This window comes from Fulvia fulva, chromosome 9, assembly GCF_020509005.1.
Source record: "Fulvia fulva chromosome 9, complete sequence".
In the NCBI taxonomy this organism is placed as follows: Eukaryota; Fungi; Ascomycota; class Dothideomycetes; order Mycosphaerellales; family Mycosphaerellaceae; genus Fulvia; species Fulvia fulva.
The window spans coordinates 3,565,441-3,589,799 of NC_063020.1; the positions used below are offsets into that span (position 1 = coordinate 3,565,441).

The following is a 24,359-nucleotide window of genomic DNA, read 5'->3' on the forward strand; positions in this document are numbered from 1 at the left end:
CGATGAGACACACGATTCCCCTCGGGTTGGCATTGTCCAATGGTGATCAAGTCAGCAGGTATTTGGATACACGTCTGAAAGCATAGCCGGTGTTCATCTTTCACAACCCCTCAACCACAGCTTCCACCCATGGCTGGGAACGTTGGCGTGGTGTTTGAAGTTTATCGCTGTTCACGTGGTGCAACTATTGTTTCACCATCACCAACCATCGACCATCTCCACCACAAGCCCATGGTCGTCAGGCCGTGCAGTGTTTGTGAGAGATTGTCGGTCCTGTCGCCGGGGAGAGCACCTCACTCTTCTCGGCGACAGATGATGCAAGAACTCCAACTTCAGATGCCGTCCACGTCCCAGCCATGGAGAAGTTATGGCGAGTCTGGAAGGTGTTCTGAGATTATACGGTTGAACTTGATCTGGATAATACCAGCGAAAAGAATCATGCTCTCGCATCCTCTCAGCCATGAGGGCACCACTAATGTTGGCAGACCTCCTTGATCAACAACAATGTCTCCCCCAGCTATGATGTACGAACAGCCAGCCTCTAACGGCCACTCTGTTCCCGTCGCAGCCTCTAAGCTGGCTGGCTTGCCACACAACACCGCCATCCCAGTCGGTGGCCACACCAAGCCCCAGACTGTCGATGAGATGGCCGGAAACTGGAGCGACTTCAAGTTCGCACACATCCGCGAGAGCCAGGTCTCCCGTGCCATGACTAGGCGCTACTTCGCCGACCTTGACAACTATGCCGAGAGCGACATTGTCATCGTTGGTGCTGGAAGCTGTGGCCTCTCCACCGCCTACTGCCTCGCCAAAGCTCGCCCAGACCTCAAGATCGCCATCATCGAGGCTGGTGTTGCCCCAGGCGGAGGTGCATGGCTCGGCGGTCAGCTCTTCAGCGCTATGGTCATGCGCAAGCCGGCCGATGCCTTCCTGCGTGAGATCGGTGTGCCTTACGAGGACGATGGTGCCGACTCCAACTTCGTGGTCGTCAAGCACGCTGCTCTCTTCACCAGCACCGTCCTCTCCAAGGTGCTCCAGTTCCCGAACGTCAAGCTCTTCAACGCCACAGCTGTTGAGGATCTCATCACTCGCACTGATGGCCAGGGCAACATCCGCATTGCTGGTGTCGTCACCAACTGGACTCTTGTGAGCATGCATCACGATGACCAGAGCTGCATGGACCCAAACACCATCAACGCTCCTGTCATCATCTCTACTACTGGTCATGACGGTATGCACAACGTCTCATCTTGCTATCGCATTCACACTGACAACCTCGCAGGACCATTCGGCGCCTTCTCCGTCAAGCGCCTTGTCTCCATGGGCAGCATCCCCGCCCTCGGCGGCATGCGCGGTCTCGACATGAACGTCGCCGAAGACGCCATCGTCAAGGGCACCCGTGAGATTGCCCCAGGTCTCATTGTCGGCGGCATGGAGCTGTCTGAAGTCGACGGCGCCAACCGCATGGGCCCAACTTTCGGAGCCATGGCACTCTCCGGTGTCAAGGCTGCCGAGGAGGCTCTCAAGATCTTCGACCAGCGCAAGGCGGAGTGTGCTGAGAGTGGAAAGTACTAGGGAAGCGAAGAAGGATTGACGAAGCAACGAACACAAATTGTCTGAAGGAGGATATGCCGTACGCTCGTTACTTCTCACCTGTGTTAAAAAAACAATAGGCCCATGGCCCGAACACAAGAATTGGAATGTCAAGGTTTTGCAAATATCATCGCTCCAAAAGTTCACTCACTTCGCTGCTGACCCCTACTAGAGAAAGCGTCAACCTCCGAGGCAAATGTCCCCTAAACTCTCAAACGCTGCCACCATATCCATGCCGCGCCTTGCGTCTGTATGCGGACGTTGTTTCAGCAGCACGATAGACTTCTGAGCACACCACGTTGCTGCGAAGACGATGCAATGACAGGTGGGGATCCGGGCCCGAAGTTGACACTCTACACAGCCTCACGTTGCGATCACCACTGAGTGAGTCTTCGATACATGTTGTTAGTCGCAACGCTCAAAGGGCGTGCTGACAGATTGATGTGACGACAAGGGGGCGAGCTTTCTCTTTGCTGTTCATTTTCTTCGTGCCCATCGTCGAAGCAACAAGAGCAAGACAGCAGCTTGCCATGTACCCGCCCTCCCTCTACTGCTCATGCCTTCGAACCTCAAGGAGGGCGATGGAAGTACGGAAATTTGCATTCATCTCGAGACTCTGCCGACGATGGCATTCTTGATATGGATGCTGTGGAGCTCGGGAACTTCGCCTGCTGTCTTTCAAGCAAGCACCTGTCAATCGTGAGGCGCTACTTGTGCGTTTGGTGCTTTGCATGACAGATGATGGTAGATTAGATCTCTGAGCATCACGCTCCGTTTTGTTCGCGCTCCGAGGACTTCTTTCCACGCTCCTCGTCACTTGTTCCCGGTACTCTACCTGTCGAGCCCTTCCATCCTCTCATCTCCATCCAAATCCTCTCCCATAGACTCAAACCCCCCCTCAAATCCAACCGCTCCGCACCTCTCTCATACGCCACCAGCAACCTCACAGAATCTTCCCGGATCTCTACCCATCCAGAAACCTTGCCCACCAACTTCCGCAATCCGAAGAGCATAGCCTGACGTGCCAGCCACTGGGCCTGGCGCCGGTCCCTGGCTACTCGCGGCATGATGACGAAGATGTCTGTGTAGAGCCTATTGCGGAGTTTTGCCAGGCCGTTTTCTCGCGCGTATGAGGATAGACGGGTGGTGCCTGTCAGGTGGGAGATCGTGTGAGCATTGTGGAAGAAGAATACGATGAGATTTCTTGATAGCAGGGAGAAAAGACCGGCCGTTATTGAAACTACCCTCGACCTCCGAGACACTTACCATTGCAGGACTTCATCATATCCGCTGCATAACCCTCCAACAACGACTCCTCCACCGCATAGATCGGGATCCCAAGCTCCGTCGCGGTAGTATGGAGCCTCCAAAGTATCGGGGCGAGATGGTAGGTATCATACCCCGTACCCGGAAACCTTACACCCCTCGCACTGGCAACAGCATGTTGCATTTTCAAGCCAAACCCGATCGAAGTCATGTGACAGAAAAGTTGGCGGGGTGAATGTGGAATGGTATAGTCGATCATGAGAGCGTAGAGGAGGTGATCGGCAAGTCTAGTGGCGTCTCGAGAGAGGCCACGGTGGCGGAGTGGTGGAGGGTCCTGGGTCAGGGAGGTGCTGACGATTTCGCGGAGGTGGGCGCTGAGGGGGATGTTATGGTTTGGAGATACTGTTTCTTCGTCGGTGGAGAGGGACATGATGGAGATGATGCTGGTGTGTGTACTGGTAGTGATGCAGAGTTGCAGAGTGCAAAGGTAGGCGTCGTCTCATAGTGAGCTGCACAATTGGGTTAGCCAGCAGGTAATAGTCAATTGCAAGATTCGTACTGGTGAAGTGTTTGAGTGTCTTGAAGTTTACTCGGTCCCTCTGTAAATGCGCCAGTACCACTACCTGTAGTCAATAGAAGCATCCCCGTCAACGTTTCCATATGTTCGAACAAAAGGCAAGGGTGATACCAAAGCCGAGGATGATAGCGAGCGCTCTCCATTCAGCATGCCTTTGTCCATGACCCCAGAAACGCACCAGCAGCAAAGTAGGGAACACTCTTAGAGAAGCAACCGGCGACCCCGTAGTGAGATCTTCACTTCCATACTACAAGCCGATGGATCTGAGATAGTAGGTCAGTAGGTTGTCGAAAGAGGTCAGATCGGTAATGCTTCTAGCATGGAGCGCAGAGCGGTCTCGGTCGCAGACCTAGTTCCTCACACCCGGAGCGACGCACCAGATGCAACGCAGGCATCAACTTCTTCGAAGGCCAACTTGGACAGTCCATAGCCAGCAGTCTCAGATGCTCAATTGAGTCGGGAGCCAGATGAATCTGGGTGCCGCATTGGTTGGTCGTGGGAAAGGCTCTCTGTCTAGAACACGTCTTTCCACAGCCTCGACGACGCTCCAGATGCAACGAAAGGCATGATGTCTTCGAAAGTCGACTGGCAAACCCCACAATCGACGACACCAAAACACTCGATCAAGCAGAAGACCAGGGGGGGATGGCTGCCAACAATTCAGCGCACTCTCCACGAACCACACACCTCTTCACACCCCGATCGCCTCACCAGCCGCATCGAAAGTAAGACTTACCACTTACCTCGAAACCCACCGAAACTCTCAAGTGAAAAAATCTTCATTAATCATTCTCTAACCCATCGTAAACCATGATAAAGGATAAAGCCGTAGCTTGGCGCTAAAAGTACACAAATCCACCCTTCCAAGCCACCACGTGGAAGCATTAAGCCATGAAACGCGCGTGGCGCTTCGTGCAATACCACCGCTCCAACGTCACACGCTGTGCTTTTGCGCTGGAGAGCGCGTCCGGTGCCTCAGTAAGGTGAGTTGACGATCTCGTTCCTGCTGAGATAGCTCCCGCGGCCTTTGCGGTGAGGTGTTGCAGGAGGCGCCATAATGGAGTCACGTGTTGGGCGCTGTAGCTGTGCCCTCCTCACTGAATCCACCTCATTTGGGAGGGCAACCACGATGTTCTTATCAGACCCAAAACGGAAGTTGTCGGCCTTCACTTCCTCTGCATAACGCTTAATGCTGTATGGGTCCTTCCTTCCTTGTAGAATCTTCTTCAGTGACCACGTGACGATAAATGGTCCGGTAGCGGTGATGATGGTGGTTTCGTCTTTGCCCTCACCAGTGTTGAAACGAGCCGAAGTGAAGGAGATTGGCGCTTTGGTCTCATGCTGGAATTGCGCAACATGCGAAGGTGTGAGAACAAGGCGGCGAGGCTGGGGCTTGCTATCTTTCGCAAACGCCTTCTCGAAGCCAAGTTTGCCTTCGTTCTTGCCTTCGTGCTGCAGCGCGTCGATGAGGAGAAGGTAGTTCTTGGTAGTGGCAAGCACCCAGCGACCGTCTGCGCTGACGTCCATGCCAATAATCGGGTCACCGAGCGCCGGCAATGCAGTCTTTGCGTTGATTCCGAGGCGGTCGAACATGCGAATGTCACCCTTGTTGGAGGCGACGGCAATGTATCCCTTCTCTGTGGTGGCTGCGGCGGAGAACTCGTTCTTGCTGACGTACTGCTTCAGTTCGCTGTCGACTAGCTTGTTTCCGCTGAGACGTGGGTCGACGCGGTACAGAGCATTCTTCGATAGACCCAGGAAGGTCTGTTCGTCTGTGGTCTGAGCGAACTTGTTCTCCGGCGCGAAGGTGTTGATCGTAATATCATCGTGCACCTTCCATTCGTCGACGACCTTGCCAGTCTCGAGATCCATGCGATAGAGGCTGTTGGGGTCGCTCTCATTCTGGAGGACCATATTGCGGTCTGACATGTGCAGCATGACCTTCTTTGGCGAGAATGACTTGCCCTTTGGTGTTGCGACGTTGTTGATGGCGGTGCTGAACTCCAACTTGTTGTCGTCGTTGTGCCTGAACACTCCAATCTTGTTACCGCGCACCACAAACGATCTATCAATCTTCGCGCCGACTGCCAGCTGGCTGTTCACGTTTCCGTCCTTGTCCAGACCTTCCGCCTCATCCTCGTCCTCATCTTCGTCGTAGTCGGGTGTCTCTGGTCGATCGACGGCATCCTCGAACTCGTCCTCTTCTTCGTCCTCTTCTGCGGCCTCACGCTCACGCTCGTCGTCCTTGGTATCTTCAAGCACCAGATCGTTGAAAGCATCCAGAACGTAGTCTCGCTCGGCATCCTTAACTGCCTTGCCCCACTTTGTCTGGTTCAAATGCTCCCAAAGTGCTTGCATCAAACCTTCCTGGAACCCCTCTTCAGTCTCTCGATCCTTGAACTTTAGCAGCCATGAGTACGCCGAGCCATCCTCGGTGTAGTGATTGAAGATGAAGCTCAAGTACTCGAAGTTGAAGACGGGATTGATGTCTGGCACTACCTCCTGGCCAAGCCACTGCTTCTTGTCGCCAGTGATCTGCAGCCAATACGTCCAGTTGCCCGTCTCGGTGACGATAGCCTGGACATCTGGATCTTGGAGCAAGAATGTGCCTGACTGAAAGTCGAACAAATGCAGCTCAGCCTCTTGGTTGACCAGCACTTCCCTGCTCTTGGGTGCTTCGCGGGGTGCTGGGGCTTTGGTAGGTGTCTGCTCGACGGCTCTGCTCTGAGGCGCGAGCGCCTTCTTGGTGGAGTCGCGAGCCATCGGAGAGTCTTCGATCGTGCGCAGGTCGTTCAGAGATTGGGCAATAGGTGAGACGGTCGGGGAGCGCGAGGTAGGACTGGCAACTGGGCTCGCAGCGGGGACTGGCTCGTCGTCGAACTGAAACTCCTCGAGTTGCTTCTCTGTCGCGTGTTGCCGGCTCTTCTTGTACTTGCGCTCGTACTGGCACTGTACGGCTACAAGCTCGAAGGTGGTTGCAGTCTCTGGTTTCGTGGAGGGGTCGCAAACGAACTCGAACAGATCGCCGTCGTCGCCGGAGAAGTCGTTCCAGGCTAGCACAATCTCTCCGTCCTGTCGCAGTAGCACACGAAAGTGCAGCTCCTCGTCGAGTAGAAAGACCTTCTCGTCCTTGTCGCCAAGTGTGTCGATCGCACCTTCCTCTCCGCCCTCTTCGTCCAAGAGCTCCGCCTCTCCCTCCTCGTATGCGCGCTGGATCACGAGCTGATACTGGAAGTCCTGGCCAGTCTTACGGATGTATGCGGCCGCGTCCTTGAAGATGAGCTCGCTGTAGCCTTTTGGTGATTGTGGTCGGACGATGTAGAGACAGCCCTGGTTGAGTTCGGCGATGTTCTCCTTGCTAGAGTTGCTGAAGAGGTACGACGAGAGCGACTTGAGTGCGAACATACTAGCGTATGTGACGTCGGAGGGTTTGGAGCATCACGAGGACAGACAGCTGTCGTCTGTGTGGACAAGTTTAAGAGAGAAGAAGTCCTTGTTGGCCGTGTTTGTTTGATGACGCGCCACGCCGAACCTGCCTGTTGCAGCTGCCTACAGGCTACATTCACTTGGGACTAGCGCGGGGTAATGCTTGGCCATCATTTCCACGTTCATTCACGCTTTCTCTGCCGTGAAAACTTGCGGTTGTACGAACATGAGTACAAGCATGTGAAGCAAAGGCGCAAAGGCGATACGGCCACCAGACGAGCTGGCGCGTGCCCAACAGCGCTCCTGTCTCCACCGCTGTAATAGCAACATTACTATTGATGCAGCGGTTGCCTTAAGTGGATGCGTTCGAGCGCACAGCTTGCTTCCAGATCGGGCATTGTTTCGAAGGCACTGAGTGCACTCCACGATGGTCGACAATGATGTTGTTCCGCGGCTTTCATATCCTTCGACGCCCTACAAACAGAGAATCCGGACGTCCAATGTCGAGAAGCAGCAACACACTGGCTGCTGGTAATTAGGACAGACCGTCACATTGGGATCTATGGATCAGACTCTCGAGAGATTGGACTGCACGAAGAACTTGCCCTAAGCATGGGCTGCGATTTTGTGGTATGGTGGTATGGAATCTACTCACCATGTGCCTACTGGCCCCTTCATGATTTCACTAAGGAGACATCGGACCGATAACAGCTTTAAGTGGACTGGCAGCCACCACGAGCCACCACGCTCGTTCATGGCCCAGTCGCGAGGGTGGAACATCATTATTGCTGACATGTCGCATTATGCAATCGAATATGGCAACTGTGTCTTGCATCCTCCTGCGGCCGTGCAGATCGTCTTCGTAACCCGGCACGTTGGGCGAACGATCTCGCCAATCTATCATCTCAAACCACCCGCCCTGTTTCGAACTGTCCATGGATCCGTGGATCGATGATGTGTCGTCACTGTCTACTGAAACGAGTTCGACGTGCCGCCGGACAGCCATGTCAGCTTGCTGAAGAGAACTGTAACGAGCAGTCGCGGTTCACATTTCTCACGAGTTAGAGCAATCTTTAATTGCAGTGCCATCCTGAGCTCTAACATATTGTGCACGTTGGGTTCGCCTATACAGTTGCCTGCGGCCGCGGACCAAGCTCCACCCGGTTATGCTGAAGCTTCGACTTTTGTGTCTAGCGCGGTCCTGGTCTACCAAAGTCACGACGTCGGCCTGGTCATAGATCTTTTCAACCATCTTTGAGCGTGCTCAGTCCTTGAATCTTGGAGTGGGGCACGCACCACGGTGGCTGCATTGATCTGCGGAAGATGGATCTGTTGCCTTCATCCTATTGTACTTCCAGGACCGCTCGCACCTCGCCGAGGTCACTTGATGCCGGTGACTGGGCTTCACGCATTCTCAGGACACTCCGACCGGCGATGCCTCAACGAACAGCAAGCGTTGATCAGGGATTCAAGGGACCGCTGACGCCTGCGGCTACACCATCTTCGAGCAGTGAAAGCGGCCAGATCGAGACCAAGGCCGAAAATGATGAAGCCAGGCCTCTCCAGCATCGGCCCAAAGGACGAACAGGAAGCAGCCAAACCACGAAGTCAGAGGATAGTTCATCGAAAAGCGGAGGGTCTAAAAAGAAGTCAGGAAACGCACCGTACAAGGTGCAGCGCTCCAAGTTACCCAAAGGCCAGCCGGCAAGCACCGCAACGGACCAAAATGCGCAAAGTGGCGAACAGCTTTCAGGAGTGGACGAGGCCGTTCGCAAGCTGCGAGAAAGCATGGCCACTGGAGAGCAGACGGCGGCTGAGACACCTAGTCAATTCGTCTTCACAGCACCTAATATTCAGTCGACTGAGCCAGCTCTGGAGTTCGTCAGCTGGAGCCACCCATCTCACCCAGAATCCTACAATGTCCGCAGATTAATTCGAGCACATGTAGGCCGAACGTCACATCCGGCCAACGCCAGGTCGCAGGCAATAAGGAAAGCACCTCGCGGCTCAGCAGCACAAGCGAAGGTACCGAATTCGCGGCGACTCACTGAACCTGATACCAAAAAGGACCGAGAACAGGACGATCATACTAATGCAATCGTGCGGTCAAGGTCGGAGGATGTCCAGGGATATGATTTGGATTACCTTCGGCATCACCTGCAGAACTGCGACAAGACAGAATTCTTCATTGGCTCAGCAACAGATGCCATCTCTAGGCTGGTGTTAAATGATCACTCCCGTGAGCTAGGCTTAGCACTGAACCGACTTGGCTGCGACATTAGTCTTGCAATGGTAATACGACTCACGCACCATATCACGCTCTATGCTAACTTTTCCTTGTAGAGGCACTTCCATGTCATTGTACACGCACAAATGCCCAGCTTCGAGTCACAATTCGGCACTATTGGAGACTCGCGCAAAAGCCGACTCATACCCTTCTTGCTGTCAGACCCCTCCCTGACCTTGATGATCGTGCTTGTTGCTGTCACACACAAGCTCTGGATGACCGGTGTCAATCCCCGATGCGCAGAGATCATGGATCTCAAAGGCTTCGTCATCTCGGCGTTGAACAACGCAATGCAGGATCCCAACCGCGCCATTAGCGATCAGGTCCTGTTTGCAGTAAGCAATCTCGCCGGCTATGAGGTACTTTTTGGAAGCAGGGAGACCTATGATGTTCACATGAACGGTCTTACCAGGATGATACGACTGAGAGGTGGCATGAGCAATCTTGGATTCGAAGGAGGTCTGGAAAGGATGCTTCACTGGCATGACACGAACTTCTCGAGTATTGTGAGGGGTGAGCCATACTTGAAGGGACTGGCGAGTACACCTCACCTACACGCCGCCAAACCGGACCCAGGAGCAATTACTGGTGGTATGATCAAGACCGAACCAGAATGAGCGCTGCACGTTACAGGCCTACCATATTCGTACACACTACCGCCGATGTCCGGGAACATGACTAAAGCAACGATCTGCAACACAGAAACTGCTTCTTCTGGAGAGGCGGCAGCATGACTGGCATGAATGACCAGCCATCGCTCAGATTGAGCTGAAGCTCATCAGCCGCTTCCAGGCTCTCAATGAGCAAACACGACGCTGAGAGAGACTGGTCCTAGCTCTCTACTATACTATATCGGCCGCGTCGTAAAGACGACCGACGACGCATGAAACTGCTACCAAAGTCGCCAGAGGAAAGATGCACAAATAGAGGGAAGAGCTGCCCCACAGCGGCGCCTCGTCACTCGGCCATTCGAGACATTGGCGCCGTGGCAGTGAATGCTGTGACCAGCACCACAATACCAAAGCCGACCTTGGCTTCAGAGATATACCGACACGTTTCTCTACGACTTTCGAGACCAGCCGTGGCTGTGTATTGCAAACGAGCCCGCCTTCAACGAATGTAGCCAATCAAAAGCGAAGGATTCGGCAGGAACCTTGTCATGCGCTAAAGCTGCGATCCTTCCTTCGTCATTCCGACAACGCGCTTCTCTTGCTCCACATCACAAGGCGATGGACATCCCAGAAGACTTCAACAGCAATCCCACCAGCCAAACTTCCTCACCTCCTCGAATGTATCCTCGCTGGAAAACCAACATGGAGGCCGCACCGCCCGACTATCAGACTGCCACTCTGGTCGACATCTGGGACGTTGTTGCACGATATATCCCGTCCAGTGACCTCTGCTCGGCTGCACTGGTCTGCAGCAGATGGCACGCGACGTTCATACCTCATATCTGGGGCAACCCGGCAGCTCACTTCGGCATCGAGAACGATCGTGTCTACGTGGCCCTGACACGCTTCAAGAGGACTCTCCAAACTGCACGGTTGCTCGTGCGGTCGGCGACACATACATTACATCTTCCCCCAGCTCACGCGGAGATCTACAACGGTCCGCAGTCGGACTGGCTACGGGATGTGCTGGAACGACTACCGCACTTACAATCTCTGATTGTGAGAGGACTCCCATTCTTTGATTACACAGCGCTACAGGCATTGGGTGTTATAAGAAATAGGCCTGAAATTGATCGAAATCCACCTTCTGGAGTCATAGAGCTTCCTGGATCAGTCGGCAGTATCTTTCAACGACCGTCGAACGTGATTCCTTCTTTCGGTCTTCGCTTACTGGATGCATCGAGGTGTCCGAACGTCACATCAAGCGGTCTGGCTGGCGCATTGAGTCGATTCGAAGGTCTGCTATATCTTGACTTGTCTTTCAGCTACCCAGCTCGCGATAAGACGGTGCTGGAGGCACTACGGAAGTTCAGCGGTCCCCAAGTATTGAAGCTGCGAGGTATTAGCCTGAAGGATGATGGCATCGAGACGCTCGGCAGATCCATTGGAGTTCGCGTACGGAGTTTGGATGTCAGAGATAATCATATCACTGATCGAGGAGTGCGCACTTTACTCGATGCCTGCTTTACGCCTCAGCCAATAGCGGGTGATACCATGTCTGGTCAGCGCTCACCAACACTCTTATCGTATCTTGGAACCGAGATGCTGGACATATACCAGGGCGAAGACTTCGAGGGATATCTGCGAAATGCTTTCACTGGTCGTTTCGTTAGCAAACTAGCTATTGAAGATGCGCCAGCTGGCGGCATCACACATCTTTACATCTCGGGTAACCCAGTTACAGTGGAAGGTGTATCCGGACTTGCGCGGTCTGGCCGACTACATGTCCTAGATGTTGGCTCTGTGAAGGAGAGTCAGCCGCGACATCCCTCCTGGTCAAACCTGGCCGACAACTCGCAGATGGCAATGCCAGGTCAGGAGAAGCTGACACCTGTCTTCGCGAAGCATGCAGCCGAGGCATTGACGTTCTTACGAATCGATCACAGCTTGATAACGAAAGAGGCGCCGCACCATCGTCTCGATGAGGTCGTACAAGGTCGTGTGGAGCTAGGCGATACATCATTGCCATACAACCCCACGCAGCTCACTGAGCTGCCTGGAATCTCAGTCCAGCCACAGGCATTTGAAATGCCATCTAGCCTCCCAACACCTCGACATGAGCTTGAAGCTGATCCCATGCAATTCGTGGTGTCACCGGCGGCCGACGACACCTTCCACGTCGAAAATCCTGCCGATGAAACTCGCGAAGCGCGACGTGGCAGCGCTCTGGCACCTGAAGTGGTGAGCTCGCTGTCTGCTGATCTGGACCAGAAAATCCTTCTGAGCCCTGCGTCAGCTGAGGAAGGAAGTACCATGATGACTGGCATCAGCAGCACCATTTCACCCATGTTATCTTCATCAAGCCCTGGGTCCGCGACGCCGCCGACTCCGGTATCACGTCCTAGAAGCTATTCCTCCGTGGCGACAGAACGAAAAGCGAGGCTCAATGCCCATGTACAAGCCGACCACAACTTGCACCCGGTCATGCTGCCTCATATCAGTACTTTGGTCCTGACAGATGTCCCACCTTTCTCTTCTGACAGATCTGTGGCCGATCGCATCATTTGCTTCATCAAGAACTGTGCTCAGGAGGCTACTTTGGCACACAGTCAGGCGAAGCTTGACTACGCATTACCCCCGGGCCGCAAAGGACATGTATCGGCGGTCAAGTACTCTGCAGATAAGCTGTTCGCATTGAAGCGCGTCGTCCTTGAGATGGCACCAGAGAAAGCGGATCGTCGGAGCAGCAAAGCAAGTCCCTGGCAACATCAATCGACTAAGACCATGACAGATGATCGCGACACCGAAGTGTTATGGAGTGCTGCTGAGACGGACTTTAGCTTTTTCGGCGAAGAGGAAAATATGTTCCCAACGCTCGAAACGGGTCGTTTTGCGCTTTCTGGCACCACTGAGAAAGAGGTCAGCTTTGGACAGCCCGCGACAAGTCCTCGACCTTCTCAGGTCGCTGAGCTCCCAATGATCGACAACATTGCCCTGATCTCAGCCTTTCGTAAGGAGCGAAAGCTTGCGTATCAGCGAAACATTGTTGCTGGCAACCATGACCCCGAGGTTGAAGGCTACTGGAACGGTGTCATCTCAGTGGTCCGCTCGAACAATACTGTGCGCAGCGATGAGGAACTGGACTACTACGGCAACAAGTTTACGAGCAACTATCTGTATCGTTGAGAACAATTTGCTACACCACATGACCCTTCACTAGTACCGTCCATCATCAGCCTTAATCATGTCGGCACCCTTCTCAGCGACCGCATAAGTCGTCGACATAATGTTGCCAGAGACATGGCCTGGAAAGACAGAGGCATCGATCACTCGAAGGTTCTTGACGCCCTTGACCTTCAACTGGTTATCGACGACCTCACCCATTGTGCAGGTACCGATCAGATGGTATTGAGTCGAGATGTGTTTCTTCACAAACTCCACACGATCCTCCTCAGTCTCGATACTGGCATCCTGTGGTGGAAGGACGCGATCAGCGAGACTCTTGGCCATTACTGGCTTCTTTGCGACCTTGTCCATCCACTTGATGCCCTCGGACATGATTTTGGCATCTGCAGGGTTGCGGAAGTACCCTGGATCGATCTTGGGATGCTTCAAAGGATCTGAACTCGTGATATGCACCGTACCTCGTGACATAGGATGCTCCAAACAGACCAGAAGCGAAACGCGAGTTTGCCCCTCCGGTGGTGCACCGAAGAACTCGATCTGACTCTCGCCCTTGCTGACATCAAGTTGGCAGCCGATGCAGAAGGTCTGAATGTTGGCGAAGGTAGGGTCAGAGAGTTGCTTGACGATGACATCTTCCTGACGCTTCTCGAAATCGGTCTTGGCCAGGGAGTTGGCGCGGATCTCCTTGATGGTGTTGTCCAAAGTCTCCTTATCGACGAGAGAGGCGTAGGACACAAAACCCATGAGCATTCCTGGCGAGCCTAATGGACCGTTGTTGGTCTTCTCGTAGAGCGCTTGTTGTTGTGCGGCGTATTCGGCGCCGTGCATGGAGTCGAGGGATTGGGTCCCTGGTTTGAGGTCGTAGAGCATACCGCCGAGAACGTGATCCCGATCACACGAGAGTCAGCACAATTGTCGACGTTATATGTTGGAGGTATGATACCTGGAAGTTCGCCCCGACACGGTCGTTCTGCACAACACATTCCACACCCGCAGCCTTCAGCACCTCTGGATCACCGATACCACTCAACTCCAAAATCTGCGGACTGGCAATAACACCACCCGACAAAATGACCTCCTTCGAAACCTTAACCTGCAGCTTCTGCCGTCCATAGATAAACTCAACCCCCTTGGCCGTATTCCCATCCAGCAAAACCTTACTCACATGCGCCTCACACAGCACCTTCAAATTGCCCCTTCCAAGGTTCGGCCTCAAATATCCCGTAGCACTATAACTCCTCTTCCCAGGATCATCGGATCTATTCACCGCCGCCAGACTCGAATAGAACCCCATATGATCCCCACCCCACGCATCAACCAGCGTCCTCTCCCCTCCCCCAACCTCATACGCCGCCTCGCAAAAATCATACTCGAAAGGCTCATAATAATCATTAAAACTCGTATGAATCGGGCCGCTACTCCCATGAAACTTCTCCTTCGCACCGGTCGGCATGAACTGCTTGTCGGGATGCTCGCCGTTTTCGGCCGGGTCGAGCGTTTGATGCTTTTTGAAGTAGGGGAGCATCGAGTCCCAGTCCCAGCCGTCGTTGCCGAGAGAGGCCCAGCCGTTGTAGTCGCCGCGCGAGCCACGGACGTACATGAGGTAGTTTATGGCGGAGGAGCCACCGAGGCAGCGCCCGCGGGGCATTGAGTAGGTTTTGTTGCCGGCTGTGGGGACGAGTTCGCTTTGGTAGCACCTGGGTGGAGGGTGTTAGTGGTGAGTTGGAGATGATGGGGTTAGGGTTGGGATGGGCGAGCTTGCCAGTCATATTTCTCGCGGCCGATGAGGGTTGGGTAGAGACCTGGTGTGCTGATTTGGGGGTCGTCCTGTGAGTAGAGGAGTGTTGAGTTAGAATATGGTCTAGGAACGAGAGAGGCTAATGCTTGCTATACCATCAAGTTTTTTCCAGCTTCAAGCACGCCGACCTTGACGTTCGGGTTTTCCGTCAACCTCGCAGCGACGACAAGGCCAGACGTTCCTCCTCCAATAACGATATAGTCGAAGGTCTCCGCTGTGAATTCTTCCACAGTGCACAAGGCAGACTTGGAGCCGTTCGTGCTTCCGATCATAGTGGCAGGATCAGATCAAAATCAACAAGATTGGAGTCAATGTCTTGGGTGGATATATCTGTTCTTCTTGAGAGCTCTTTTCATCTATACTATAAGTATTACTCGGAGGAACGAACTGCGTTCCTGTCACTCATAATTGCCACGAGGTACCCCTCACACAGATCTCCGACAGGTGTGCTTGAGGCTCTCAGAGCTCGAAGAACCCTGCATGTGCCGCTCATGCGCATCCCTACTCCGCAGCGGCTATCCCATTCCTTCACTCGGCTAGTGCGAGGGACGTACCGATATACTGTACAAGTTCTTGGATCGATTGCATCGTCTCTTTACACGGTCCAATGCGTGATTGTGAGGATGCTTGATCAATGCTGGAATTCGAGTTATATGTGCAATCACTTGCTCGGCTTCGGATTCTCCTCCTCGCTGCCACTGCTGTCCGTACCATCTGTAGGCTCTATATCCTCCTCGTCCATGTGCCGCCGCACAGTAGCATCGTGACCTTCAGTCGATGATGTCGCCTCGTATGCAGGTGGATCAGGTCGTTCTGCTGGCAAATCATCGATGCGGTCGGGCTGAGTCCTTGGACCAGTGTATTTTCCTCTTGCGCCATATGTCGGTATCCAGTACCAGGCTATAGACACCAATGCCACTATACCTGCCACCACGATTGCGTAATTCATGTTCGTTGCAGTGACCGGCCGCGCCGGCGGGAAGAACAGGACCACGCTGATTGTCAATACCCAAAGAATGGCGATAACGTTGACAATGCGCCCGAGTCCATACGGGATCTTGAAGGGACCTGGTACGAATTCGACTTGCGGGTTGTTACCAGTAGTGTAGATTAGGCGGGCAAAGATGACTGCGATGTAGCTCAGATCCAGGCAGGGAGCGCAGAGGTTGAAGATGGCTGTGATGGTTTGGGTTGAGCCGATGCCGATCAAGTTGAGACAGCCGCAGAAGACGACCACGAACCACACGGCATAGACGGGAGTGCCAGTCAATTCCTTGATGCTGCTCCACCAATGCGACAGAGGTAGTGCCTCGTCCCTCGCGAAGGCATAAACCATGCGCGCGTTTGCAAGCATCGCACTAACGCCCGTCATGAACTGCACCAAGATGACGCACAACAGCATAACAGTGCCGCCTCCTTGACCGCCAGCATTTAGGAAGATTTGAGCGACTGGGAGTCCTGTTGGCGAGCCGACAATGTCCTCCACATAGTTTGGCGTGAGACAGTAGGTGAAAGTGATATTCAGTAGCAAGCCGAGAATTCCCGAGACGATGATTGCCAATTGAATGGACTGTGGACCACGAATCGCCGCATCGTGAGTTTCCTCGGACATATGCGTGGTGCCGTCGTAGTCTGTCATTACCCAGGCCACGTTGAGAAAGCCAAGCATGAACGAGAAGCCAGTTGAGCCCCAGCCAGATTGGTCGCGGACGTCTAGCCAGACAAAGTTGTGCGAAGCGAGACCTTGCTTCTGGCTGGTCAAGACCAGAAGTGATACGCAGATGCCAATCGTGGCACATATGTTGAAGGGTGCGAACCAGAATATTGTCTGGTGCAGCTTCTTTGTAGTGATGGAGCAGATCGCGCCAACAATGGCTAGAGCCACAATTGCTACCAGCACAGTATGCCATGACTCACTGTAGGCCGTCAGCATATTGCATCGGTGGGTAGTAGAGATACTCACGGCGAGTACGTATAGCTGTCACCGAGCAGACCCGAGTTCATGCTCGCAGCGGCCAAGATCATTTGCCCAATGGTATAGCCGATAGATGCAACTCCTGCTGCCTGTCCCAGTAAGTTGCACCAACCGATAATCCAGGCCCAAATGGCAACATGCTTCTCGGGCACCACGTGCTTCGTCACGAAGTACATGCCGCCAGCAGTAGGGTATGCGGAGACCAGTTCAGCCACTGCAAATGTGAGCACAGGTGTTACTATACAGGGTCCTTGACATACCTGAGCTTGCAATGAGATAAGCCATCACAGAGCCTATAGACCAAGCCCAAATCGCTGTCGAAGGTCCTCCAACACTTATTGGCACTCCATAAGTGGCTGGCTGAGAACCAAGTACACCGAGTACGGATATAGCGTAGGATAGGGTTGACCATTGCGTGAACTCCCGTCGCAGCTCCTGAAGTACCGTCAGCAACATTCAACGTGAGCGTACCGAATCACGTACCTGCTTGTAACCTATGCGTGCCAGCAATGCCTCGTCATCATCGTAAAGCCGGACCATCGTGGGTTCGTGTAGAGTTGGATGTAGCTCGGCCTTCGTATCGACGGTGTACGTGGCTCGTTTCTCAGACTTCGAGTCTGTAGCGGCGTATCCTGGAACCATAGTGTCGGTCAATATGTTGACACGAAGGTGGTGCACAGAAGGAGATTGTTGCTGGCTGCTTGGTTTGAATCCGCGTGTCGACGGTTGTTTAAGAGGTCAGATGAGCTGAGCTGGTCTGACTGCATACAAGCAATGCTGTCCTGGGGGGAAACTGAGCGCAATCGGCTCAACGCTGTATGTGGTTGATGGGCATGGTAGTACAAGTAGGATCACTATCCAACCGCCACTTGCGTGTAGCCTGAGTGGTATGATGGGTCTACAGTTGGCATGTAATAGCGTGCAGGTGCATGGTCATATACCGGGCACACCCATGTCCACCTTGCGTGCTGCCGCAGGTAGGTTGTGGAAAGATAGTTCAAGAGTGCAGCGAGAAGGATTCCGTGGATGTGGGCGAACGGCCATGGATACGCGAGCACCAAGCAACAATTCGTAACGGAATCATACTTACCAGAGTGCGGTCAAGAGGTGCTGTGTCACGACCTTCGACTGGTGATCTGATCTTTGCTCTGCCGCAAATCGGAGCTGGGCTTGACTGTACCTATCAACAGCCGTGGACGATCTTCGAAGCGCTATGGGTGCATTTCGCTGATTGCAGGACGTCGAAAACGTGGAGGAGCCGAGTGTATCGTGTCGTGATAGCCGGCAGAACCTTGTTGTGCTCCTGGATGCCGGGGCTACTGCAAGCTGATGATGCTCAAGTGAACCTTCCTGTTAATGTGTGTAGGGTGTTCCCGGTCAGAGTTGTTGAGTGACTGTCGAAACGTCTTCGGTATATGCGCTAGAAGGCGCATGGAAGCACGCTAAAACGCCATGCATGCAACAGATCGGGACTGATTATGGTGGAGTCGGAACCTCTTGCAGGCTCGGCTTCACGTTGACGCGACGTTGTGCAACACGGCGGAAGCTGGCAGAGCCAACACCGTGGCGCTGGCCTTTTCGTGATCCATACTGCTCCAACTGAAGCCTGGATAGCGTCCGAAATTTGATCCGCCTTCATCTGAACAGTAGCAAGCGGTGTGTTTGGCCAACACTCTTTGTGTAGCTGCCCAAATACGGACCGCGAAGCCGAACGAATGGCCGATGTCACTTCGGCGGTGAGCAGGGTTGGCCACGTACTTATTGTCATCACCGCCAAGAGCACCCCCGCACTGCCCCGAAGGTGGGCTTTGTAGTTGATGCTACACAATGTTAGAAGTGCAACTGTGGGCAACGACTATCCGGATGAGTCTCATGGCATGCGGCAATGAAGAGCATCCACTGTGCGTGAACGACTGGCTGATGGCATGTCCGAACATTCAGCATGCAGTGTCTCTGCAACATTCCGCTGTACGCTGACATGATGGGCTCTCACAGCACCACGCACCTGGGACCAAGCGCCGGACAACCGGTGATGGTTTCGATTGATCGTGACCTCGGTATGCGTTCGTGCTCCGCTTGCTTGCGATGGGATTGGTGTAGTAACAGCGCCGCGGGATCGATGGGGTGGCAGGCGACAATCTTTGACATGCGAACTCGTACCAGCCAAGAGTCGTCAGCTGAACAGCAGTGGCGTGCTTGCCGTTCATCATGAATCTTAGCATTGGCCATGCATAGGAGGAAGTGCGCCGTGTCACTCGGGATACCGGTCCGATTGCTATGGCAGTAGCGGACCATATTGATATTGTCGTGATGGTGTCGTCGTTTCGCGCAGGGCCAACGCCGCGATCGGAGCCCAAAGACCAAAGTAGTACAACGTTGTCAGCTGTGCGCCTCAGGTCGCACAGATCTTCACGGGAACCTGCTTCCTCGGAACGTGTTGCCATGCATGTCAGCCAAGATACTGTCGTAGGGCAGGGAAGAGAATGTTGTTGTCGTTGTCGGAAGAAGATCGCGTGGAAACGCGCTATTGTCGACCGCGTTGCGCTTTGACCTCGTTGACCCAGAGTTCGAAGAAGGCACGATGGTCCTGGTCAAGTCGTTGTTCATAGAAACGAATACTGACCATCCACATTCCCTTCCTCTTCGCAGTGCAGTGTTGCAGAGCCTTGAAAACAAGTGCCCCAACTCATCGAGACCGTGTTCTCGGGATGTGCCAATCTCGAGATTGCCACTTGCACAGGAGTCTTGCAGCGTCTGTGCCAATGGAGGCATTGAATGAGTAGATGCCCAGTGTTGTGGGCTCGAAGTGAACTGCGACGAACAAGGAAGTTCGGAGCCTGGTCTGTTTCGCAGAGATGTCTCAGGAACAACCATGATGAAAATCGCAATGTATCGAGACAGTGGCCTCACCATCACTGAGAAACCCCATTAGCAAAAGAGAAAGCAGCCGACCAGCCATCAAAAGGAGTACAACCCAACCAACTCGACCCACTGCCCCTGCAAAGGAGAACAGCTGGGAGTCAAAGCCCGGGACTCAACCTAAGACTACCTATCTAACCAGAATCATAGAACCGCGATCCTTTCGCGTCGGTCCATATCCAGAGACCACCAAAAGTAGTGTAATAATTGTACAAAAACATCGCCTTGGGTACCTTGCGGTATCCATTGTCGCATCGTAGCAATAGGCAGGCCTATGTATTGCACTCATTCAAAAAAAGAATCCGGAAGCATCGAAAAAGTCGTCAAGCTCGTTTCGCCAGTGGCATGGACAGAAAGCACCAATTAAGGTCTCCGTCCATGTGTCCGACATTCGTTGCTCATCGATATCGTTGCTTCAATTAACCCACCCGCTGGAAAATAATCAAGAACGCTGGCATCATCCTCCAAAGTTGTGGTGAAAACACCTCTTCAAACTCCGTTGCATATGTGTTCGTTTGTTGTGCCACCCAGTCCCGAACCATGCGTTTCTCCATATGCCAATGTTTTTCGTCATCTTCGTTCAGTCGAGATCGTCGTAGTAGTTTCGGATCGGTCGTACTGTTCTATGCAATCGTCGTTCGTTCGCCCGTGTCATCGTGTCATTATCACCCTTCATCTTGCTATCGTAACATGCTCGCTCGCTCGCTTCTAATCGTCTCAGTCTTGGGGCTCGTGCAGTCTCGTACGGTCGTTCAAGGCATCAGTCGTAGATCCCGCGCGTCGTCTAGTTTGTTGTGACCCAGGAGTCGAGAATGTCGCGCACATCGTTATAGTTGTCGCTGTACGGATCCTCCTCCTCGATGCCAGCAAGAAAGTCGTCGATGCCGAAGGCGGTCCGCTGGGTTGCCCCGAAGCTCTCGCTGTACATTGTCGAAGGGGCCATGCCGCGAGTGGTCTTGACGCTGCTGACGTGCACTGTGTCCCAGTCGGAGTTGTAGACACTCGATCCGCTGCAGGACTCTCCCGGGGGCGAGAAAATCTCACGGCCGACATCCGGATGCGAGTTCATGCTGTCGAAGTTGACCGTGTCGTTGAAGATATCCACGCCTCCGTCGGCTGGGCTCGACTCACCAGCAAATCCACCTGATCCCGAGTAGTCATTGAAGGAGCTATTGTTTGCTACTGGACTTGACCCATCGTTGTAGGATGAAGCTGCGCCGGGAAGTGCACTTGGCGTGGAGTGCCTCGATAGCTTTGATGGTGACACGCTTTCGGTTGGTTCCTCTGGTATGCTGAAGTCGATCCGGATCTTGCTCTGCGAGTGCTTTGTGGATACTGCGGATGGAGGCGATGTAGGCGGTGTGTCGATCCAAGACGTTGACGCCATGTTGAAGTGTCCGTTACTGCTGTCCATGTTCAGGAAGTCACCAGCGTCCAGCTCGTCCGAATCTTGAGGTGGCGTGTCTGGCATGCTGCGCTCACTTGCGGCCGAGCTCATGCTCTCTGCCAGGCCTTCATTGGCATTTGCGTGATCGAGAGAGCGTGCGAGTGCCGCCTTGCGAGCCCTGGTGTCCATGTCCGGACGATTCGATCTCTTCGACCGATCACCTTCTGAGCGTTCCTTCTTCGGTCGGCCACGCTTCGGCTTCTCCTCCTCCAGCTTCTCGAAACCTGGAAGAACGCCCTCGCACATGTCGCGCTGACGATGCCTAGTCAGAGCGTCCGCGCGCGCGAAAGTCTTGCCGCATGGGCAGATGGCTGGTCGCTCGTTCGTGTGGGTCAGGTGGTGACGCTTGGTATCGTGGAGTCGATTGAATCGCTTGCCGCAAGGATTGCAGCGGAAGCGGCGATCGTCGAGGTGGTTCTGAACATGTGATCGAGCGTTCTCCTTTCGCTTGATCTCTGTGTCGCAGCCCTCCCACTTGCATCGATACGCATCGCCTTTGCCGGTCGGGTGCACCAACCACGAGTTGATCTGCTCTTCGCTGATGCCAGTGTCGATGTACGTCGCGTCGATTCCAGCTGCGTCCAAGGCGGCCTGCTCGGGGCACATAGGGCCACCAGCCATCATGAAGTGAGGGCTGTTGAAGTCCTGCTCTGCTCCGCCAGCGGCTTGATATATCACCGACTCGTCGTAGCCGGGAACGCCCTCTTCGAACAGAGTCGGCATCGGTGTGCTGTGCTGGTGTGGCGGCGACGATGGATCGGCAACTGAGGACGAGTAAGCTGAAGCGGCATAGTCTTGCTCACCTGCATAGCTGAAAGAGCCGTTGCTGAAAGCTGTGCTTTGTGACGTGAAATGGCTGCCGTCCTGATTCTGCGGCATGGGCGCAACGTCGAGCTGATAGCTTTGGCTGCGTTGGTCCTTGACGTGTGAAGGTGGTGAACTCGGCCAGCTCTGGACGTGATTTTGTGGCGTGTTCGGTACGGTCTGTGCGTGGCCTTGCGAGTTGGGTGTTGATGGCATGAGTGACATTGTCGGTTGCGAGATGAAAACCGGTGCAGCCATATCGCCTGCGATAGGATGGCTGACCTGGACGAAAGGTGTGGTTTGCATGTTGGGATTGGGTTGTTGAGGATTGGCTGGGCCGTTGCCGAAGTTCTGCTCATACCACATGAGGTGGTTGTGCAGATGCTGCATCGCAACGGCCTGATCCTGAGGTGACGAGCTGACGGATTGATTGACATTGCCGTTCAGCTGCTGATGAAGATGGGATTGGAAGTCGAGTGCGCCTGCTTGCGGCGGCGGCTGTGGGAAGCCCGGCGGGCGGCTTTGCTCCTGCGCTTCTTGCTTGATCGAGAAATGTTGCTGCTCCGGTGGTGGGAATGCTAGGTTAGTGTCCGGTTGGTAGGGGGTCCTTGCGAGCGGTAGTCCCGTCTGTTGATCTTGAGGCAGAAGAGGCCGGAACCCAGTCTGTGGGTGCATGGCCTGATCTAGCGACATTCCTCGACGGTGTGAAGGTCGTGGATGTCGAGGAGGGTGTCGCGGGGCGGGTGTCGCAAGAACAGGAACCTCGAGCGATTGATTTCGTCGGTGCTGACGACGGCGCTCTTGTATGGCGGTTCCTGGCAACATTGTGTGTGTGAGCTGTCGGCAAGACAGAGTCCGAGTCCAGTGGTTGTCCTAAGGCGGGTGCCTTGTTGTGGTCGGTTACTGGAGATGGCGTTAGCATGAGGTCTTGCGCTACCTGGTCGAGGATCAAGTCACCTACCTCTACGCAGTGCAAGCCGGAGCGCCGCCGGGCGGTGACTTCCTTAGTTATTGGCCTCCTCTAGTGTGAATCCCAACACAAGAGAGGAGGATATGCGGTATGGCCGATCAGGCCTGAACGAGTGAGGTGTGGTCTCTGGGGCGAGGTGCTTGGTGCCGCTTAGGGTATGTACAGCGAGTCTCGTCAGTAGTTTGGGAGATGGCTGGGGGAGAGATGCTGGAGATATAAAGTGAATGCAGCACTTGACCTTAGCACGACAGAGGACGTCAGCGACATGGTGTTGACGCCTGTGCGTTTTCGCGTAGTGGATGCTGTAGTGGATGTTGGCGTGACAACGCTTCGGACACGATCCCATGTCGGGCCAATGTCAGCCTCGACGTTTGGCTGAAACGAGGCGCGAGTGAAGACCTGTTTGCGCAACGAATTCTCCGACCATGGTAAGCCAGCACGACACACCGTGAAAGTGCCGTCGCAACGACGTCGTCACAGCGATACCAACGATGGCACCGTTTGCAATGTCGTTGTCGCAGGAACGTGAAAGGCGAAGAGAAGAGCGCAAACGCTGAGATTTGGGGAATTCCGGCCGGAAGATCTAGGTCCGACGTTGGCAGCCTGAGGCAGCAGGTAGAAGCAGACTAGCGGCCTTTTGCCGCCAAGACTTCTCGCGGCGCACCTTGCAAAAGACTCCGTGGCTCGACTTCGTCCTCCGCCCGATCACCTCTTTTGTGAAGACGGAATATCCTGAGCAAAATGCAGATCTTCGTCAAGACCCGTACGTACTGTCCACACACAGCTCCAATGAGCCCATCACTAACACGCGCGCAGTCACGGGCAAGACGATCACCCTTGAGGTGGAGTCTTCGGACACCATCGACAATGTCAAGTCCAAGATCCAGGGTAAGCAGCACTCATCGCAGCAGACATCGTCGCAGCCAGGCCTAACGCATCTCCCACAGACAAGGAGGGTATCCCACCGGACCAGCAGCGCTTGATCTTCGCCGGCAAGCAGCTCGAGGATGGCCGCACCCTCTCCGACTACAACATCCAGAAGGAGAGCACCCTCCACCTCGTGCTCCGTCTGCGTGGCGGTATGGCCAAGAAGCGCAAGAAGAAGGTCTACACCACCCCAAAGAAGATCAAGCACAAGCGCAAGAAGACCAAGTTGGCTGTGCTCAAGTACTACAAGGTCGATGGAGATGGCAAGATCGAGCGTCTGAGGAGAGAGTGCCCAGCAGACGAGGTAAGGACAAACCACATGATGCGAGCTGAGGGCATATTACTGACTACTTTCACAGTGCGGTGCCGGTATCTTCATGGCTGCCATGCACAACCGCCAGTACTGCGGTCGCTGCCACTTGACCTACGTCTTCGACGACCCGAAGTAAACGAGCAATCGAGGTGACGAGGGAGGACAGACAGCCAGCCGGATAACAGTTGGTAGCATCGTATGAAATCCCGAGTCTCTTGATGGATGACAAACACGACCCACTTCTGCCTGTTTCGCTCTGT

At 54.1% G+C, this 24,359-nt stretch overlaps 9 protein-coding genes across 9 annotated transcripts; 4 read left to right on the plus strand and 5 right to left on the minus strand.

Moving 5' to 3' along the window:
* Window positions 1–504: 504 nt before the first annotated feature.
* On the plus strand, window positions 505–1,575 carry CLAFUR5_09695 (Thiamine thiazole synthase; the record flags this gene model as incomplete). Its single annotated transcript, XM_047908843.1, has 2 exons — window positions 505–1,231; window positions 1,283–1,575. The coding sequence occupies 2 exons, from the start codon at window positions 505–507 to the stop codon at window positions 1,573–1,575; spliced, it is 1,020 nt and encodes a 339-aa protein (XP_047766305.1).
* Window positions 1,576–2,357: 782 nt separating this feature from the next.
* Window positions 2,358–3,289, minus strand: CLAFUR5_09696 (uncharacterized protein; the record flags this gene model as incomplete). Its single annotated transcript, XM_047908844.1, has 2 exons — window positions 2,358–2,743; window positions 2,860–3,289. 2 exons carry the CDS (start codon window positions 3,287–3,289, stop codon window positions 2,358–2,360), a joined length of 816 nt encoding a protein of 271 aa, XP_047766306.1.
* Window positions 3,290–4,411: 1,122 nt separating this feature from the next.
* Window positions 4,412–6,841, minus strand: CLAFUR5_09697 (Vacuolar import and degradation protein 27; the record flags this gene model as incomplete). Its single annotated transcript, XM_047908845.1, has 1 exon — window positions 4,412–6,841. One exon carries the CDS (start codon window positions 6,839–6,841, stop codon window positions 4,412–4,414), a length of 2,430 nt encoding a protein of 809 aa, XP_047766307.1.
* A 1,344-nt stretch (window positions 6,842–8,185) lies between these two features.
* CLAFUR5_09698 (uncharacterized protein) lies at window positions 8,186–9,766 on the plus strand (the record flags this gene model as incomplete). Its single annotated transcript, XM_047908846.1, has 2 exons — window positions 8,186–9,154; window positions 9,206–9,766. The coding sequence occupies 2 exons, from the start codon at window positions 8,186–8,188 to the stop codon at window positions 9,764–9,766; spliced, it is 1,530 nt and encodes a 509-aa protein (XP_047766308.1).
* Window positions 9,767–10,378: 612 nt separating this feature from the next.
* Window positions 10,379–12,946, plus strand: CLAFUR5_09699 (uncharacterized protein; the record flags this gene model as incomplete). Its single annotated transcript, XM_047908847.1, has 1 exon — window positions 10,379–12,946. One exon carries the CDS (start codon window positions 10,379–10,381, stop codon window positions 12,944–12,946), a length of 2,568 nt encoding a protein of 855 aa, XP_047766309.1.
* Window positions 12,947–12,976: 30 nt separating this feature from the next.
* CLAFUR5_09700 (Dehydrogenase citC) lies at window positions 12,977–15,016 on the minus strand (the record flags this gene model as incomplete). Its single annotated transcript, XM_047908848.1, has 4 exons — window positions 12,977–13,833; window positions 13,889–14,643; window positions 14,709–14,773; window positions 14,840–15,016. 4 exons carry the CDS (start codon window positions 15,014–15,016, stop codon window positions 12,977–12,979), a joined length of 1,854 nt encoding a protein of 617 aa, XP_047766356.1.
* Window positions 15,017–15,405: 389 nt separating this feature from the next.
* On the minus strand, window positions 15,406–17,361 carry CLAFUR5_09701 (uncharacterized protein; the record flags this gene model as incomplete). Its single annotated transcript, XM_047908849.1, has 4 exons — window positions 15,406–16,660; window positions 16,708–16,933; window positions 16,980–17,154; window positions 17,203–17,361. 4 exons carry the CDS (start codon window positions 17,359–17,361, stop codon window positions 15,406–15,408), a joined length of 1,815 nt encoding a protein of 604 aa, XP_047766357.1.
* Window positions 17,362–20,422: 3,061 nt separating this feature from the next.
* On the minus strand, window positions 20,423–22,714 carry CLAFUR5_09702 (Metallothionein expression activator; the record flags this gene model as incomplete). The annotated part of the gene is made up of 1 exon (XM_047908850.1): window positions 20,423–22,714. The coding sequence occupies one exon, from the start codon at window positions 22,712–22,714 to the stop codon at window positions 20,423–20,425; it is 2,292 nt and encodes a 763-aa protein (XP_047766354.1).
* An 886-nt stretch (window positions 22,715–23,600) lies between these two features.
* CLAFUR5_09703 (Ubiquitin-40S ribosomal protein S27a) lies at window positions 23,601–24,235 on the plus strand (the record flags this gene model as incomplete). Its single annotated transcript, XM_047908851.1, has 4 exons — window positions 23,601–23,622; window positions 23,676–23,747; window positions 23,807–24,090; window positions 24,146–24,235. The coding sequence occupies 4 exons, from the start codon at window positions 23,601–23,603 to the stop codon at window positions 24,233–24,235; spliced, it is 468 nt and encodes a 155-aa protein (XP_047766355.1).
* Window positions 24,236–24,359: the final 124 nt, after the last annotated feature.